General features: G+C 40.0%; 2 protein-coding genes across 3 annotated transcripts in view; both read left to right on the top strand.

Moving 5' to 3' along the window:
* The window catches only part of stam2 (signal transducing adaptor molecule (SH3 domain and ITAM motif) 2), a 22,663-nt gene extending 11,066 nt beyond the window's left edge, over nucleotides 1-11,597 (top strand). The window contains exons 9-14 of one of the 2 annotated variants that reach the window (XM_079663508.1): nucleotides 1,769-1,851; nucleotides 1,940-2,027; nucleotides 2,134-2,188; nucleotides 3,210-3,357; nucleotides 7,011-7,177; nucleotides 8,946-11,597. In XM_079663508.1, the coding sequence (XP_079519634.1) occupies nucleotides 1,769-1,851; nucleotides 1,940-2,027; nucleotides 2,134-2,188; nucleotides 3,210-3,357; nucleotides 7,011-7,177; nucleotides 8,946-9,129 (725 nt within the window). In that variant the 3' untranslated portion in view covers nucleotides 9,130-11,597. Of the gene's footprint in view, nucleotides 1-1,768; nucleotides 1,852-1,939; nucleotides 2,028-2,133; nucleotides 2,189-3,209; nucleotides 3,358-7,010; nucleotides 7,178-8,942 lie in introns of both variants that reach the window. The other variant, XM_079663507.1, reaches the window with a different exon arrangement.
* A 2,349-nt stretch (nucleotides 11,598-13,946) lies between these two features.
* Nucleotides 13,947-17,500, top strand: part of cacnb4a (calcium channel, voltage-dependent, beta 4a subunit) — a 10,377-nt gene continuing 6,823 nt past the window's right edge. Inside the window, exon 1 of the mRNA XM_079665833.1 lies at nucleotides 13,947-14,242. Coding sequence (XP_079521959.1) covers nucleotides 14,180-14,242 — 63 coding nt within the window. The 5' untranslated portion in view covers nucleotides 13,947-14,179. The remainder of the gene's footprint in view (nucleotides 14,243-17,500) is intronic.

Genomic DNA, 17,500 nt, shown 5'->3' with positions numbered 1-17,500 from the left:
AGGCTAAGGGGCGGGACATCTCTAAGCGGTTGACCAATCACAACAGAGCCGGCCAGCTAACCAATCAGAGCAGACTGGGCTCTGGTTTCAGACAGACGGTGAAAAGAGGTGCTGAAGCACAGGCAGTATGAGAAAAATAAAGAGCTTTTTGAACATTAAAGCATGGAGACATGTCACAGTAGAGACTCTACATACATTTTAACCTGAAAATGTGCAGAATAGAGCCCCTCTAAAAACATTATAGTCCCTTCAGCTGCACAATAACAGAAAGATGACACAATTTGCTCATTTTCAGGTTCATATTTGTATTTTGTGCCTTTTCTGTGACATGTTTACATTCTTTAATGTTCAAAAAGCTCTTTATTTTTCTTCTGATTCTCAAAGTGAACATTGTAGCCCTTTTAGCTGCACACCAACCTATGATGTCGTTTTGTTTTTAAGCATACTAGCCTCTATGCCAGGGATCACCAACTACATTTGTCCAAGGGCCAAAATGTATCCAATAGAGTCTACTGGATACATTTTGGCCCTTGGACAAATGTAGTTGGTGATCCCTGCAATAGACACTATCGCGGGCCAGCGATTTTTATATAGCCCAGAATTTTGAAGTTGTTGACTGAACACATGCTCTGAAAGTAATCAGAATACAGTTACAGTTACGTGTCTTAAAAAAGTAACATATTCAGATTACTTTTAGAATACTTTATTTTTCCATAACAGATGGGTATGTTTTGGTGAACAGGAAACACTTATTTGACTGTTTTAATGGCTTATCAAGAACTCAAACACAACATCTTGATGTCATGTAGATGTAGTTCATTGAGCGGTTTCACACAAACAAAGTGTTACTTCACAGTTTTACGACACATTTTAATTTTTTTGACTTAAAATTATCATTTAAATTGACAAACATCATGTGTGTAATTCGTGGCACAATTCAAACGGGATCGAAAGATAATAGGCGCTTTCACACCGCAGTACTTTTCCCACAAAGGTTCATCAGAACTTAGTTCATGAGAACTCTTTAGTTCTGATGAACTAAGTACAGATCGCGGTCACACCGGAATAAGTCCCTGAGGGAGGATTAGGCAAACGAAGCCGCTGACGTCACTTCTTCTTCTTCTGCTTTGGGTTTACTTGCAGGCCGCAAACAACTTCACGCCGTATACTGCCACCCGTAGTCCCCGTCCGGAAGTCCCCGGAGTTAGGGACTGGCTTCAGTAGAAGCTGCTGGGACTCCCAGCAGCTTCTACTGAAGCCTTCCGAGTAAATCGCCAGAACGCTGACACCTCCTCATCTCCACCGCTCACATGTTTTATTTTGTGTTGCCATAAGTTAGTATCTCTCCGTTTGTGCGCAGGGCTAATGCTAATGCTAATAATGCTAATGCAAGAATAATAAAATGGCGGCTTCACAAAACTTTTTGGGAGTTTTACGGGGCGTGGTTTGCAATCCGCCCAGCCAATCAGAAATAGGAACCTTTTTCTCCCTGCTCTCTAGCAGGGATGGAAAAAGGGGGTGGAAAGGTTCTCATTAACTAAGTTCTAGTTCCGGCTCTTTTTGGTGTGAACGCGACATTTCGGAACTATATCGGAACTAAAGTGGGAAAAGTACTGCGGTCTGAACGCGCCTAGTCTTTCTCTCTCCATTGACTTCAATACATAATTTTTTAGAAATAAGGTCCCATGGAGGTCCCCCGGAAAGGGAGTGACTTCGCCTCTCTATTAGTTTCAGAACTGCGTATTGAACCCAACCTTCTGCTCCACAGTGGCTTTTATTGAGAAGTGCTCTACTCCTGAAGAGACGAGCCTGGAAACCAGAGCAGAGCCTGAGCCCGTCTTCATCGACGAGGTATTACATTTTCCTCAGCGCAGATACAAATCCCTTTTCTCAATCACAATGCCAATCTAAACTCTGCTGTCTCTCTTTGTGTCCTCAGGGGAAGATGGACAGCACGCTGGCTCTGCTGCAGAACGCAGATCCTGCAGATTCCACTCCCGACACCCAGGATCTGATCCAGCTGGAGGGTACAGCCCATAATGCTGCTTTAAATCCAGTCCTTTGCACAGTCTGAGCAGCAGTGTGTGTCTCTAACCCTGCTGTTTCCCTCCCTCACTGTCAATATGTGAACAGGTGCATGTGAGCAGATGAACCCGATGATCGATGAGAAGCTGCAGGAGATTGACAGGTAGCGTTATCAGACATCTATTTATATACATTTATTATTTGATTCACAATATGACAGCAATGTGGCTGTGGGAGACAGTATAATACAAAACACAACAACATACAACACCAGGGTGTCCGCGGGGTCTTAAAGTATTAAAAGTTGATAAATCAATTTAGTGAAAATGAAGGCTATTAAAAAGTATTAAACAGCATTTTCCAAGGTATTACATTTTGTAGCTTGTTTTCAATAAGTATATAAATTGTCCAAAGAGGTTGTATTCTACAGTCTGCCTGAATGTAATCATTGCGTAGGTGTGTAGTGTGATTCTGTGTAGTTTATTTATGGCATCCCGTTGGGTTTAACGTGATCTGAACAGGACATCGCACGCTCACTGCTTGATAGCGCGCGAATGTCCGTTTACGCCGGTTGCTAGGCAACATCGTTATGGGGAAATGCAAGTTTGCGTCCAAATGGTTGGAAGATAAGGAGGAAGGACAATCAATACTGTATATAGTCAATGTGAGGTCAAGTGTGTCGCCAAGGTAACCGGTTGATGAGGTCTTAAAATGTATGGAAAGGGTCTGAAAAGGTTTTACATTTGACTTCAGGATTCCTGCATACACCCTGAACGCATTGCAACTACAAGGACAACAAAACGACACAAACAGTCTTGTTTATATCCGTTTGGGGTTATCTGGGAAGGTCATTCTTTTAGCTTAGGTAAGAGAAAGGCATCCACATCGTTTTAAACTTCTTGGAATAGCCTTTCATTGTGTATCGGCCTTTTGAAGACATCTTAAATCTATACAAAATGATTAGCCTAGCTTCTGTAAGTAACTGAGGTCAGCTAACATTCATTTGAGCAGCTTTGTGTTTTTGCATATGTGTATTTACACATGCGTGTTTATATTTGTACTGTGAGTATATAACAAGAAAGTAAAACACTGCTATTCTGTTTTAGCTGCAGAGACTTAAAAAGACATCTGTCCGCGTCTTGATCTGTTCAAACATATCCAAAGAATGTGTCTCTGTGTTTCAGGAAACACTCAGAGTTTTCGGAGCTGAATGTGAAGGTGTTGGAGGCGCTGGAGCTTTACAACAAGCTGATGAACGAGGCTCCGTTCTACTCGGCCTACTCTAAGATGCAGACGCAGTATGCTCCAGCCGGACCAGCTGCTGCTATGCAGGTCAGAAAAATGCATTAAAGCTGCCAAATGATACACTGATACTCACCCATGTCGTTTATTACCTTTGCATTCAAACTACTGTAGTTCAGTCTAATCCAAACATTCGATTCACAGGTAGCTGTTAGCTTGTCTCGGACAAAGTACGTCTGAGGAAAGTTTGTTTGACTCTTTACTTAAAACAAAAGGTAACAAATACAAATACATATTTTCACAGGTCAAAAAACTATATTGAGAGGCGAAGTCCCGCCCATCTGCTTCCGACCCATGGGACCTTATTTCGGAAAAATTATGTATTGAAGTCAATGGGGAGAGAAAACGTATCGTTCGATCCCGTTTGAATTGTGCCACGAGTTACACATATGATGTTTGTCAATCTTACAAAATAATTTCCATGTCAAAAAAGTTACAGTTTGTCGTAAAACTGTTGAAATATAAGACTATGAAAAATACGCAACTAGAAAGACTACAAATCCCAGAGTCCCGGTCCCGCATGCTGGCTCTTACGAACCGACTAACTCCCCTTGTGTGTGAGTACAGCTCTCAACATGCCCAGACTTGGAGTGATTTTCACCTCTTTTAATACTTTCCGCCTCATTCTGAAAGAAAGAAGTGAAATGTACCAACGTGACGGCCGTCTTGGTGTGTGGTGCGAGATGGGAGATGTAGTTCGTTGAGCGGTTTCACACAAAGTGTTACCTCACAGTTTTACGACACATTTAAAAAAAATTGACTTGTAAAATGATCTTTTAAATCGACAAACATCATATGTGTAATTCGTGGCACAATTCAAACGGGATCGAAAGATAGACTTTCTCTCTCCATTGACTTCAATACATACTTTTTCCAAAATAAGGTCCCATGGAGCTCCCCCGGAAAGGGAGGGACTTCGCCTCTCGATTGCTTGGGTCATTTGGGTCAATAATTGATATCACGATTTATTAAAAAACGATTATGCATTTACTTTGAAAACGTCCATTTATTGAAAAATAATAATTGAACAGTATGTTTTTAACAGTTGATTACCCTGAACTTTAAGTATAATTCAACTGAAAAACCAACTAAAAAATAAATAAAAATAATAATCGTTTTATTTAGATTTGGCTGTTTTCATAATCGTTGCAAGCCAAAATCGTAATTGCGATTTAAAATACGATTTTAATTGAGAAGCCCTACAAATGACTGACTTACCTAATACAGTGATGTAACTTCAGATCAAATGATTTGAAACGTGCTTGTTCTGCTCTGGTCATATTTCTCTGTCATGTGAAGCGTGTCGAGTCGATACAAAACAAGTCATGCATTATTTATCGATGGGTTCAGTCAGAGGTCGGTAAACAGTTTGCAAGACTGAAGGCTGGAGAGACTTGAGGCCCGGACACACCAAGCCAATTTTGGCGATTCAACATGTTGAATCGGCGGGCAGCCGGCCAAAGGCAGTCGGCAAAAGAAATCGCTCTGATTGGCTGTTCAGCCCACCCACCAGTTCTCTTCATATTAAACATCAGTACTCTCAGTTTTTCGATTTCTTGATATGATTTGAGACAAAAGAGCACTAGAGGAAATCACTCAGAGCAGAGACACGGTGATTATATCTTGCTATTAGTCTCCTATTGTATTCCTCACATCCTACCCTTGTGTTATATTTGGCTAGGGAAGCAGTTGGTTTTTGATGCTTCTTGATGGCCTGACATTCAGTCAGCCTTTCCTCCTCCCTGGAGTTCTCTCGGTGGCTGTTTTCTCTGTAACATCAGCAGGATCTGTTCTTGATGCCACTGTCTCTCCTCTGAGATTTAGAAAAATGTCCACTTCGCTGGCCAGGCCCACACCAGAGTGCGGCTCCAGTTTTTGTCGTCGTTGCTCTTTTCCCCTTCATGTTTATTTTTTCTGCAGAGTACTCTGAAATACCAGGTTGTTATTGCGCCTGCAGTGACATGGATTTTTTGTAAACACAAGTACATAAAACTGCAGAAGAATAAACCTGGTACTTTACCCAGCAACCCTTCCTGACTTTCTGTAACAGCCTGCACTTTAACAGCAACCAGGTGGTTTATTATCTTACGTTCTGTAGCTATGTCCCAGTAGCTAGACATCTTTTGGGCCAAATACAAACAATAATCAACGACTCCTTTATTAGTGTTGCTAGGCTCATCCTAGCGCTGCTCAATGAATCGTATTTTAATCGAAATTACAATCTTGGCTTGCAACGATTATGAAAAAAACATAATCGAAATAAAACGATTTTTTAAACTTTTTTTAAATTATTTAAAAATATTTTTTTGTTTTGGTTTTTCAATTGAGTTATACTTAAAGTTCAGGGTAATCAACTGTTAAAAACATACTACACCTTTTTTCTTTTTCAATAAATTGATGTTTTCAAAGTAAATGGATAATCGTTTTTAATAATCGTGATGTCAATTATTGAACCAAATAATCAAGATTATGATTTTTTGCCATAATCGAGCAGCCCTAGCTCATCCTGGGACAGACAGATGATATTGACTTGTAAAAAAACTAAGCTCTGACATTCTCTTAAATTCCTAAAACAAGGATTTAGGCTTTAGCGCTTTTACAATAGTGTGAGTAAAGAGATTTCTGTTACCTACTTGTAATGTCTTACTTATGAATGTGATTGGGAGTTCGTGAGCACATGATTGGATAAATGAGACATTGATTAAACTATAGGATTTGTGTGAGAGTTTATCAAATCCCTGCCTTGCTCAAGGACCCCTCGACATGTCCCAGCTACCAGACCACACGTTAGGTCAGATTGGGACTTGAACTAGCGACCATTTGGTTCCCAATCCAAGTCCCAACAGACTGAGACACTACCTCCTAGGGCTGCTCGATTATGGCAAAAATCATAATCTTGATTATTTGGGTCAATAATTGTAATTGGGATTATTAAATGCGATTATTCATTAACTTTGAAAACATCCATCTATTGGAGAATATTTGTTTTAACAGTATGTTTTTAACAGTTGATTACCCTGAACTTGAAGTATAATTCAACTGAAAAACCAATTAAAAAAAATTATTATTATTAAAAAAAAAAAAAAAAGTAATAATACAAAATAGTCGTTTTATTTCGATTACGTTGTTTTCGTAATCGTTGCAAGCCATAATCGTAATGGCGATTAAAATACGATTAATTGAACTAACTCCCCAAAACAGATGTAAAACTGACTAAGGTGTCATTTGTTCCCACTTTGCAAATCATTCTTAGACCCTTGTGATTCCCTCTTTTTACATATTTTTCCCCAAAACATAATTGTGATATTACCAACTCTCTCAGCACTTATTAAAGCCGTCCTCCTCCCCGTTCCCCCTCTATTCATATCGTTAAAACACGTTATATTCTAATTATGCCCGTTTATATTCCATTTGTACTATCTCTGTTTCTTTCTTATTCTGCTGCTGCCATGAAACCTGAATTTCCCTACGAGGATCAATGAACGTCCATAACATTCATCTGTTTGCAAATTATTTATCTAATATACCATATTCCAATTACTTGTATATAGACTCTCCTTCCACTATTCTATTTTATTAGTATTACTTATTTGTATAAGACACTGTAGCTATGCACACATGACAATAACAGCCTTCAAACTTGGAGGTCCATCTTGTCTTGTCTTATCTTGTGATCTGCTCAGGGCTACATGGGCCCGGCTGGCGGCCCCTACATGCCCCCTGCGATGCCTCAGGGTCCTCCTCTGCAGATCTACTCTCTGCCCAGCGACCAGCCCGGACAACTGCACTCCCTGCCCCCCAACGTCTCCGCCCCCCCCAACTGCCAAGCTGCTCAGCCTCCCTACATGAGGTAAGAAAACATATTGTTGGGAAAATAGTGAATGTCCTCTTCCAATATGAGACTAACATGATAACAAAGGTATCCCAACTGTAGCTGTGAACATGACAGGATGTGTGATTACCTAGAAGAGCATCAGGACTGTTTGAGGCATATGATAGCTATGTGATTAACATGATGATTCAGCCTCTATGGAGAGAGACATATGACAAGCATGATCATTTCTGACGTGGAGCTAATCTGAAGTAAACATTGAATACTGCTTTCTATTCCTCCATCTTGTGACTGTGTAACTCCCTCTCTTATCAGCATGTGAAGGACACTGTTCAGGAACTAGTTGATGCTCTGTATGTGATGACTACTTCCATTCTGGAGAGGATCACAGATACATGGATCCTGAGATTGAAACTCAAGCCGGGGACAAGCAGTAGCGAGCCGTCAGGGCCCTCTAGGCCCTCTCTGAGGGCTTAAGATATTCTTAAAAATGATATATAAAAACATTCAAATATATTTAAAAAATATATTTTTTAAATTATATTTTTCATTAGTTTTACCAAAATAACTTGATTTAATTGTATTTAAAATAACATTTCTAAAGAAATAAATCCTTCGAATCTGCCTATTCAGTTTCTGTTGGAATGTGAAGGGTTAAATGAAAGAAGCTCGTCTCTGCGAGTTACTGTGAAGAGAGGAGCTGTTGGACGTCCAGCGGTCCAGCTATGAATTCACAGAGGGCCCGCTATAGTAACTGAACGAGAGAGTAATGTCAAATGACAGACAGTACAGTTGAACAATCATATCTTCCCTCTAAATGGGTGGGTGTTATTATCGCGGACTTTATGACAAGTTCCGCCCGCTGTGAAACTTTTCTTGTTTCCATAGCAACAACAACTTCCTGTCAACAGCGTTAACTCGCCTTCAAAATAAAAGCATGCCAAATTACACTTAAGACATACAACTGCAACGAAAGTAACAAACACAATGCAATATCCTTTTCAATTTCAAAGAACACAAATAGGGTTATATACAGATGTTGTTCTGTGTGGTAGAGGGTCGCTTTCATTGATGCGTTTTGCACCCCGGGCCGTTGTTTTGATATTCTGCTGAAGTATCCGCTGTGACGTAAAATTCTTTTTTTTTATTTTTTCTTCGAGGGAAGGGGTCAGAGGGCCTAGGTATAAAAGTCACGGCTCGCCACTGGGGACAAGTGATATTTTATATAACACATAACAATCACTGTGAGCAGGACCTGAAAGGACGACAGAGTAGAAGCTCTGCAGAAAGACTCATAATATGAATGTTGTCTTTTCTGAATGTTTTGACGGCACCTTCAAATAACTTGTATGATGACAATACATTCTTCTATTCTAATATTAATAATAATAAAGCTGGCAATTTAGACCTTTCACATTTACAATCTTCTAATTGTGAACACTGGTTTCTTAACAACACAGGTAGAGTTATTAAAGTCAGTCTGAAGCATCCTCTGTGCTCCAGTCAGTCCTCTCAGTAGACACAGAGCTGAATCCAGATCAAAGGCTCGCTGAAGGCTCTGTGAGCAGCTTTTCTCTCACTGAGTGTGCTGTTATGTTAAATGTTTGTTGTTTGTTTTCCATGTATTGTCTCTTGATATGTGTCTGTTGGTGTTACACATGGAGCTGCTGTGATGCAAGTCACATTTCAGGCTTGATCTGACCAATCAAGTGTTATCGTATCGAATTTGACATCGTTGTGTTTCGCTGTTGGTTCTAATCGTCATTTCTGTGTTTTCTTCCAGCAGTGGTATGAACGCTCAGTACATGAACCAGGTTCCCTACCCGCACCAGGGGGGCGTGGCCATGGACATGTCGACCTATCACAACTCCAGCATGCCTCCGGGGTCCTACCCTGTGGCGCCCCCCCCTCCCCAGCAGCAGCAGCAACAGCAGCAGCAGCAGGCGTACTATCAGCAGCCTCTGCTCTAAAACTCCGACACACCGCAGACCTGAACACAACACACACTTTGGATATTTCTGTTTCCAGTGGTGTGTGTGTGTGTGTGTGTGTGTGTGTGTGTGTGTGTGTGTGTGTGTGTGTGTGTGTGTGTGTGTGTGTGTGTGTGTGTGTGTGTGTGTGTGTGTGTGTGTGTGTGTGTGTGTGTGTGTGTGTGTGTGTGTGTGTGTGTGTGTGTGTGTGTGTGTGTGTGTGTGTGTGTGTGTGTGTGTGTGTGTGTGTGTGTGTGTGTGTGTGTGTGTGTGTGTGTGTGTGACTGCTTTAGGGACATTCCTTTAGACATTTTTGTGCCTGATGAGCTAAACACACCATTCGAGACAGAAATACCTGAGGTGTGTGTGTGACGCAGGTCTGCTGTTCATCAGGACACTGTGTGTGTGTGCATGAGGCTGAACATGACGTCGGGAGATTTCTCCTCTCTCTTACAATGCTCCTTTTTCCTGGCTGACAGTGAACACATCGCAGGTCAACATGGAAGAAGAGTTGCCACCAAAACAGGACCATGTTATGAGCATAATGCTAAGACATTAGCATTGTTCAACACAACGCTACAACCCAAAATTGTTATTTTTGAATGGACCCCGCTTCGAAGAATTCACACAACATGTCCGTTTTGGGTTAGCGAAAAAAAAAGGCTTCACACTAATGAAGATTAATACAAAAAAAATCTACTTTCCAAACTAACTAAATCATTTGATATTTTCTTCTTCCATACTGTTTTCAATTCAAATGCTTTAGGCAACCAATAAAGCTGAATACACGCTACAATATACATTACTAAAAAAGGAGCTCTGTATGTGACAAACTAGTGAAACGTGAGTCTTAGCCTTCATGCTTGCCTTTGAGCAGCCTGTTGGATTAAAACTGAAGCCTATCTGTCCCGTGAGATGCTGTGAGACAGAAACGTGTGCATTATAGTGAGTGAGACGAAAAAAATGCATTACTGTCCTAAAAAACACTCTCAAAATTGATAGCTGTGTTTGGAGCTGTCCTGCACAATATTCTAGTGCTCTAGCTAGTGTGCATTGGATCCCATGTGATGCCTGAACATCATGTGTCTGCATTAATGTGAACATGGCCTAAATGTTCTGTTTTACCGTTGTGTTGTTTCTAAATCAGAGGACAGGGGCACTTCACTCTGAGCATCTCTGTGTCCCTTTTCAAAGATGGAAACACTTGTGAGCTGTTAATACATCTGCAGGAAGGTGCAGCGTTTTGCTTTAGGATACATTAGTTAAAAAGACAGGAGCTCCATATCTCTCTTCGTCACCAGCAGCCGTCACTAACGCTGATCTGTGTTTTGAACAGAAGTACCAACTATATGTTCAACTATCTTTGTGTAAATGGTTAAAAAAAGACTTCAACTCACGGCCTTGCAATGCAATCTGCTTGCTTTTGACATATTTAAAAGTGTGTGTGTGTGTGTGTGTGTGTGTGTGTGTGTGTGTGTGTGTGTGTGTGTGTGTGTGTGTGTGTGTGTGTGTGTGTGTGTGTGTGTGTGTGTGTGTGTGTGTGTGTGTGTGTGTGTGTGTGTGTGTGTGTGTGTGTGTGTGTGTGTGTGTGTGTGTGTGTCATATTTGTTTTTTATGTTTGTGTGTCTCGATGGCTTAACCATAATGGGTTCATCGTTGTAAAATGATTTTCACAAGGACCATCAGATTTTAGGGTGAAATAGTTCTTTGTTTGTGTGTTTATTAATGTAAACGACGGCTGCATATGTTTATGATTCTCACGTTAATACCTTCCTGCCTCATCTTCATGTTCATGTGTGGGGTCATTCATCAGAAACACGTTAGGACTTTATTTTATGCAAATACTCACTTTTTCATCTAATTTCTAAATCGTCATGGTCTGTCCTTTTTGATTTATATATATATATTGAGACCTTATACATGTATACTTTACATGGCTGGAGAATGTGTAATTATTATTCTAACTCTTGCTTACTTTAATTTTCCAGCAAACTGTAAATGGGACAATTTTCTAGTTAATATAAAAAAGGTGATGTTTTGAACCTACTGTTGGTTTGTTTTTTGGGGTTAACATGAAGGATCGGCTTTCATTAAATCTACAGTCATGTATATTGCAGCAGCTCCATGGTTATCATTTCTAGCCAAAACTGTCGATATTTGCTTGACGCGCCTCGTAGTAAAAGGCATTGTATATTAGTTGTAAAATACCTGGTTTTTGGACGGTGGCATTGACATTGCACCGTAGCTTTGTAAACATTTATTTACCACTGGATGCCTTGTTTTTCTGTAGAAATCAAAGGATGACATGGACACACGTTCGGCGAGTCACTTCAGTCTCAAATGTATAATTCTGTATATTTAAAAAGATTCCAGGAAAAGTTCCTTTATCCAGGATTTTAAAAACTGCTTTTTTAAACGGAGCAAAACGTGTAATATTCTTTGAAATAAAAGAAATGTACCTGTGTGAAGGGTGGTCTTTTTACATATCCCTGTGGATGCTCATTCTCAGGTTTCATGTTCGTTTCTCTTACCTCTACTGTGACATGTCTCCATGCTTTGAGGAGATTAGGAGAGTCCCGGGGTATTGCAGGGCTCGCATGATATCATTTTTGGGTCAATATTCTGTTAATTTATCTCTCTGCACTGGCGACATCCCATACATCTTGGGAACACCTGAAGATAATTTCTTTAAAGAGTCCTCTCCTGCTGATGTTCAGGTGTATATCAGTATGTAGTGTCTCTACTTTAAAGAGTCCTCTCCTGCTGATGTCCAGGTGTATATCAGTATGTAGTGTCTCTACTTTAAAGAGTCCTCTCCTGCTGATGTTCAGGTGTATATCAGTATGTAGTGTCTCTACTTTAAAGAGTCCTCTCCTGCTGATGTTCAGGTGTATATCAGTATGTAGTGTCTCTACTTTAAAGAGTCCTCACCTGCTGATGTTCTGGTGTATATCAGTATGTAGTGTCTCTACTTTAAAGAGTCCTCTCCTGCTGATGTTCAGGTGTATATCAGTATGTAGTGTCTCTGCTTTAAAGAGTTCTCTCCTGCTGATGTTCAGGTGTATATCAGTATGTAGTGTCTCTGCTTTAAAGAGTTCTCTCCTGCTGATGTTCAGGTGTATATCAGTATGTAGTGTCTCTACTTTAAAGAGTCCTCTCCTGCTGATGTTCAGGTGTATATCAGTATGTAGTGTCTCTACTTTAAAGAGTCCTCTCCTGCTGATGTTCAGGTGTATATCAGTATGTAGTGTCTCTACTTTAAAGAGTTCTCTCCTGCTGATGTTCAGGTGTATATCAGTATGTAGTGTCTCTACTTTAAAGAGTCCTCTCCTGCTGATGTTCAGGTGTATATCAGTATGTAGTGTCTCTAGTTTAAAGAGTCCTCTCCTGCTGATGTTCAGGTGTATATCAGTATGTAGTGTCTCATGTGACATGTCTCCATGCTTTAACATGTCCCGCCTCTTCGCTTATCACAATGTGTTGGAGCGCTAGCCAATAGAAGCTTGAGTGTTACATAGTGATGTCACTGCTCCTAAAGGAGTCCAGACTTTTCAGGCCATTCATATGCAGAAAAACCGATATAGCACACTGATAAAACCCTGAAGAGCGTCTTCAAGTAATTACATTTATACAATTAAAAGGAAGAAGATAAAAATAGAAACTGTGGAACTAATCATTCTCTTCTTTTCCCTGCACACTTCACCAGCTGTCTGTGAACAAGATAATAATACCACCGTTTGTCAGAAGGTATGATTCATTCATTGCATTTGGCCTTTTTATAGTTTCAGTCCTTTTACTTCTCAAAAGGGTGCGCGGGTCATTCTCTAAATGCCAGTGTTATTGTGGTGGCAAAATGCAGGTCTAAATGTCCTCTCTTTAATAAAACGTTGAAAGCCACACACTGCAGGCTGTCCTTTAGGAAAGCACAGCTGGTAGTGCTGTCTGCTGAGCACGACAGGAGATGTTATCATCTGTTTGTCCTACTTCCTTTTCTGAGATAAAACCGGCCTGTTTTATTTTTAGGCGAGAAACACAGCAATAAATCAGTAGAAAATTATTGTTCTGGGCAATTCGATTAGACGTGAAATACTTTAATATATATATATATATATATATTATACTTGATATATGTTTGCATATGATCTATTTACCATTTAAATTGTTTAATGCCATCATAAATAATGTTAAAAAGAGCCACATACTATTAAGATTACATTAATTTTTAAGATAGCCTATTACATTTTTCTATATGATTGTTTTTTTAAACTATTTGTTCATTTAAAGTTTGCTTATTTGTTGTGTTTTAATTTAATTATGCTGCCTTCAAAAGCTGCTCGTTCAAAATCTAGGAAAACAAAATAGACTATAAGGTAAAAGAAAAACATTCAAAGTCCATGTTCATTAATAAATATCTATAACAAATAATTTAGGGGAGGTAATATGGGTGTGATTGCAGTGTCATTTGGGTGTAATAACGGAGCAATAGGGCTTTAATGTATTCATGTGTATTATGAGTTCCAATAACAGTGTAATATGGGTGTAATGTTGTTTACACGTGTGTTTAGAGTTATATTAATGTGTATTATAGGTTTCAAAAACAGTGTAATGTAGAAAATAGCAATACATTAGTTGTACATAATATTGATATCTTATTGCTCATTTAAGAATTAAAAGAAGTGAGGATGAAAATACTGTCATTTTCATAATTGTCAACATAGGATGCGCATCTCAAGTTGCAGCACTGCAAAGTCTGCATTGTCCTTGAACGCAGCATCATTAAAGCCTAGTTGGATGGGAGTGAACAGTGAAGGTGAAGGAGGGGGGGGAGGAGTATCTGTGGTCTCTCTGATGTGCGGGGCTCTTCATCCGTGCAGAACCTCCGCAGACTGGGACCGGGACGCATCTTTTCTCTCCCCTGTTGTCGTGAAGAGGAACCGGAGCCAAGCTGGAGGCGGCGGTGCACCGGCCTCCTCCTCCCCCGGAGCAGCAGCACTTCCAGTGGGGAGGAACCGAGAGGCAGCCCCCTCCCTGGACCGATGAACTGGCGGAGATGTCCCGGCACATCTACACCCGGCACGGGATAGGAGAAGGGATGCAGAAGCCGGTGTTCCAGGTAGGACGACAGCAGCATTAGGGAAATCTGTCCTACTGTCTTCTAGTTGTTTTAACGCAGATTAGGAGTCCTAATATTGATAGGAAAAACAACACATTTTGTGAAAATCTCTTATTTTTAATGCAAAAATAACATGAAAGTCCTTATATTGATAGGGAAACGAAACATTTGTAATCTCTCTTACTGTCTTCTAGTTGTTTTTAACGCAATATTAGAGTACTATTATTGAGAGGAAAACAACAGATTGTGTGAAACTGTCTCTTATTTTGAATGCGAAATAACATAAGAGTCCTTGTATTGATAGGGAAACGACACATCTTGAATCTGTCTTAATGTCTTCCATTTATTTTAAATGGAAAATAACATAAGAGTCTATATATATACAGTAAAACAACACATCTTGTGAACATCTATCTTCCTTTCTTCTAGTTATTTGTAATGCAAAATAACAAAGGAGTCCTATTGATAAGAAAATAGCGTGATAAGAGTCTTATAGGAAAACATCACATCTTATGAACATCTTTCTTACTGTCTTCTAGTTCAGAGAATACCTATATTCGTCCCACAGAGGGGACGTTTCCATTGTTACAGCAGAAGTAAAGAGCTAAAAATAGCGTGATATTAATTAAGAGTAATGCATTAAATATTAAAGACAACATGACACAAGTTACAATTTGAAATGCAAGGTATAATTAGAGACCTAAAGTCCTGATAGAAAACAAACACATCTTGTGAACATCTCCCCTATTGATAGAAAAACCAGTGTTAGAGGTCAATAGGTTATTTGTGGGGGAAACTTCTGAAGCAATTGGAGTCAGGACTCAGGGAGACACGATGGAGAGCTGGAGCTTTGATGGCAAACACTGACGGTTTATTTGGAGCTTCAGCCGGAGAATTCAGAAGACATGTCACGGAATTGAGATTGTGGTCTGACCACACGGTTGAGATGCCACAAACAATTCTGAAGACCCCTTCTGTAGCTCCAGGTTTTAACTAGTTCAGAGTGTAATAATCAACATTCTTCAATAGATGGACTAAACAGCTGAGGACACTGAATCACATTTGTTGTTGCTTATGGCTCGGGGTCATCTACACCCCGAGAAGGATGTGTTCCAGGTGTCCCACAACAAATCTCTGACCGAGAGTTGCCCGGTTACAAACTGGCAACAACAACACAATGCTAGGGCAGCCCCTCCTTAAGGGTGCGTCAGAGGGCAAAAGGTAAACATCTATGGAAATGATTCCCTGACATTATTGACCTCTTGATTTACACTCATTGATTTAAAGAAATGAACAGTGACCCCCCCCCCCCCAGAGACAGTGAACGCATCGTGCTGCCATCTGTTTCACTGAAGCTGCTTTTTTCATCACTCCTAACGAGCCTCGAGGTGTCATCGTTAATCAAATACAGGTCCTGCAGTGGGGAGAGTTTGATTTATTCAAAAGGAAATTAAATCGGGTTCTTAATTATTAAGCATGTTCTGATGGATTTCTACTGAAGCTGCATGAGGAAGTAGGGAATATAGATGGACTTTTTTGCACTGGAGCATCATTTAGCAACCATTATTGATACTGAACAGGGCTGTAATTTATACATCTATGAATTAGGCTGTCAGTGTGCTTCAACGCATGCGCAATTTTTTACAGATTCACTTATATAGATAGTTGATACAACAAGAAATATTAAAGGGATTGAAACTAACGAATGGTGGAATCTCTGATAGTTTACACATTGATATAATCAGTCAATATACTATATTTAAGGCTGCATTCGACAACTATTTTCTACATTTACCTTGTCTTTGAAATGTCCAAAATTAATATGGCCTTTGAATATCATGTTTTATTTACTATCACCTATCTCAAAGAAGGACAGCAATGACTGAGACAACAGTGTAAATTGAAACTAGCAAATGTCTATCATTTTAGTAACTAAACACAAAACAATTATGACGCATTTCCACTGCAGCGCGTAGCACGGTTTAAGCGTGCCGTGCCAAACCCGGCCCGTTTTTGGTCGCGCTTCCACTAGGGCTAACGAGTACTTTTTCACCCATTTTCTGGCCCTCCAAAATCGCGGTTCTTTCAGGGCCAACAACCGGGCTGAGTATGCTAAACTAGAGAGAGAATTGCTGGCAAGGGGGCTACAACTACAACAAAATGAACATATTTGACCGTGATTTAATTGTAATACACGTTTCAAAATTATGCCGAAGTAACAACATACTGATACCGGTTAGTAAAAACCATGAATTAATGCTTTGACAAGTCTGCAGACAGACGGCAGGCGAAAAACCTTTTAAAATGCGTGTTTTCTAAATGGAGCTTGGCTAAGCTAACGTTGTATGCTCCGGCCGTCCACGCTCACAACAACGGCCTAGAGACACAAATAAACCAGCGACTGTATTCTCCATGACACAGACAGTCTGTGGTTTGTACTTGTTTAACTTGTGTCTAGTTTCTGAACAGATATGAAGAGCTGTGAGCTCTGAGTGCTAACAGCTAACGGCTGATGTTGGTTTTGTGTTTCTCATTGAAGATGACGTCACGGCTCCGCCTACACTGCGTTACTATAGTTACTGCCCTAGCTACTAAACTGTAATGGAAACGCAGCATAAAGTGAGCCTGGCCTACCAAGGCCTAACTATACCGTACTAAGCCGAGCGAGGCCCTGCAGTGGAAATGCGCCATTAGTGGATTATCAAAATAGTTACTGTTTGATTTTCTTTTCATTGACTTATTTGTAAATTGACTCATCATTTCAACTGTAAACCCATCAGTAAATAAAGCAGAAAGCAGCAAATCCCAAAGGTAAATTCATTGATTAGTTGTTTGACTCAAGATTTGTTGACAACTACTTTTTACTATTTGACATTTAAAGCAAAAAAATAAAGAACAAAACATCCAGAAAAACTAGGATTTCTTCAGGGTTTTTGATGTCATCATTCAAGGTGAGCAGCAGTCTGCATTTTATGACATTTTTTTGAAGAAGGACGCATCCACTTACCCCAGATTCTCCAAGGTCACAGGAGGACACGATGCCTCACGTGCTGTAGTGTGAAAATCTGTCATGTCATTTATCATATTCCTCCCCTGCTCCCCCGTCTCAGGTGAAGTGTGGCCTCGTTTGTTTCTCAAGAGCTGAGACAAATTGGCTTCATATAAAAATGGGTCACTCTAAGTGGGGGATGGCAACGTTGATGTTCTCTAATATATATCTATTTTAATGTAATATATGTCTATATTTCTGTTGCTGTC

The sequence above is a fragment of the Notothenia rossii genome, assembly GCF_949606895.1.
Source record: "Notothenia rossii genome assembly, chromosome: 2".
Taxonomy (NCBI): Eukaryota; Metazoa; Chordata; class Actinopteri; order Perciformes; family Nototheniidae; genus Notothenia; species Notothenia rossii.
Note: the sequence above shows the minus strand (reverse complement) of the source record. Positions and strands in the feature narration are given on the sequence as shown.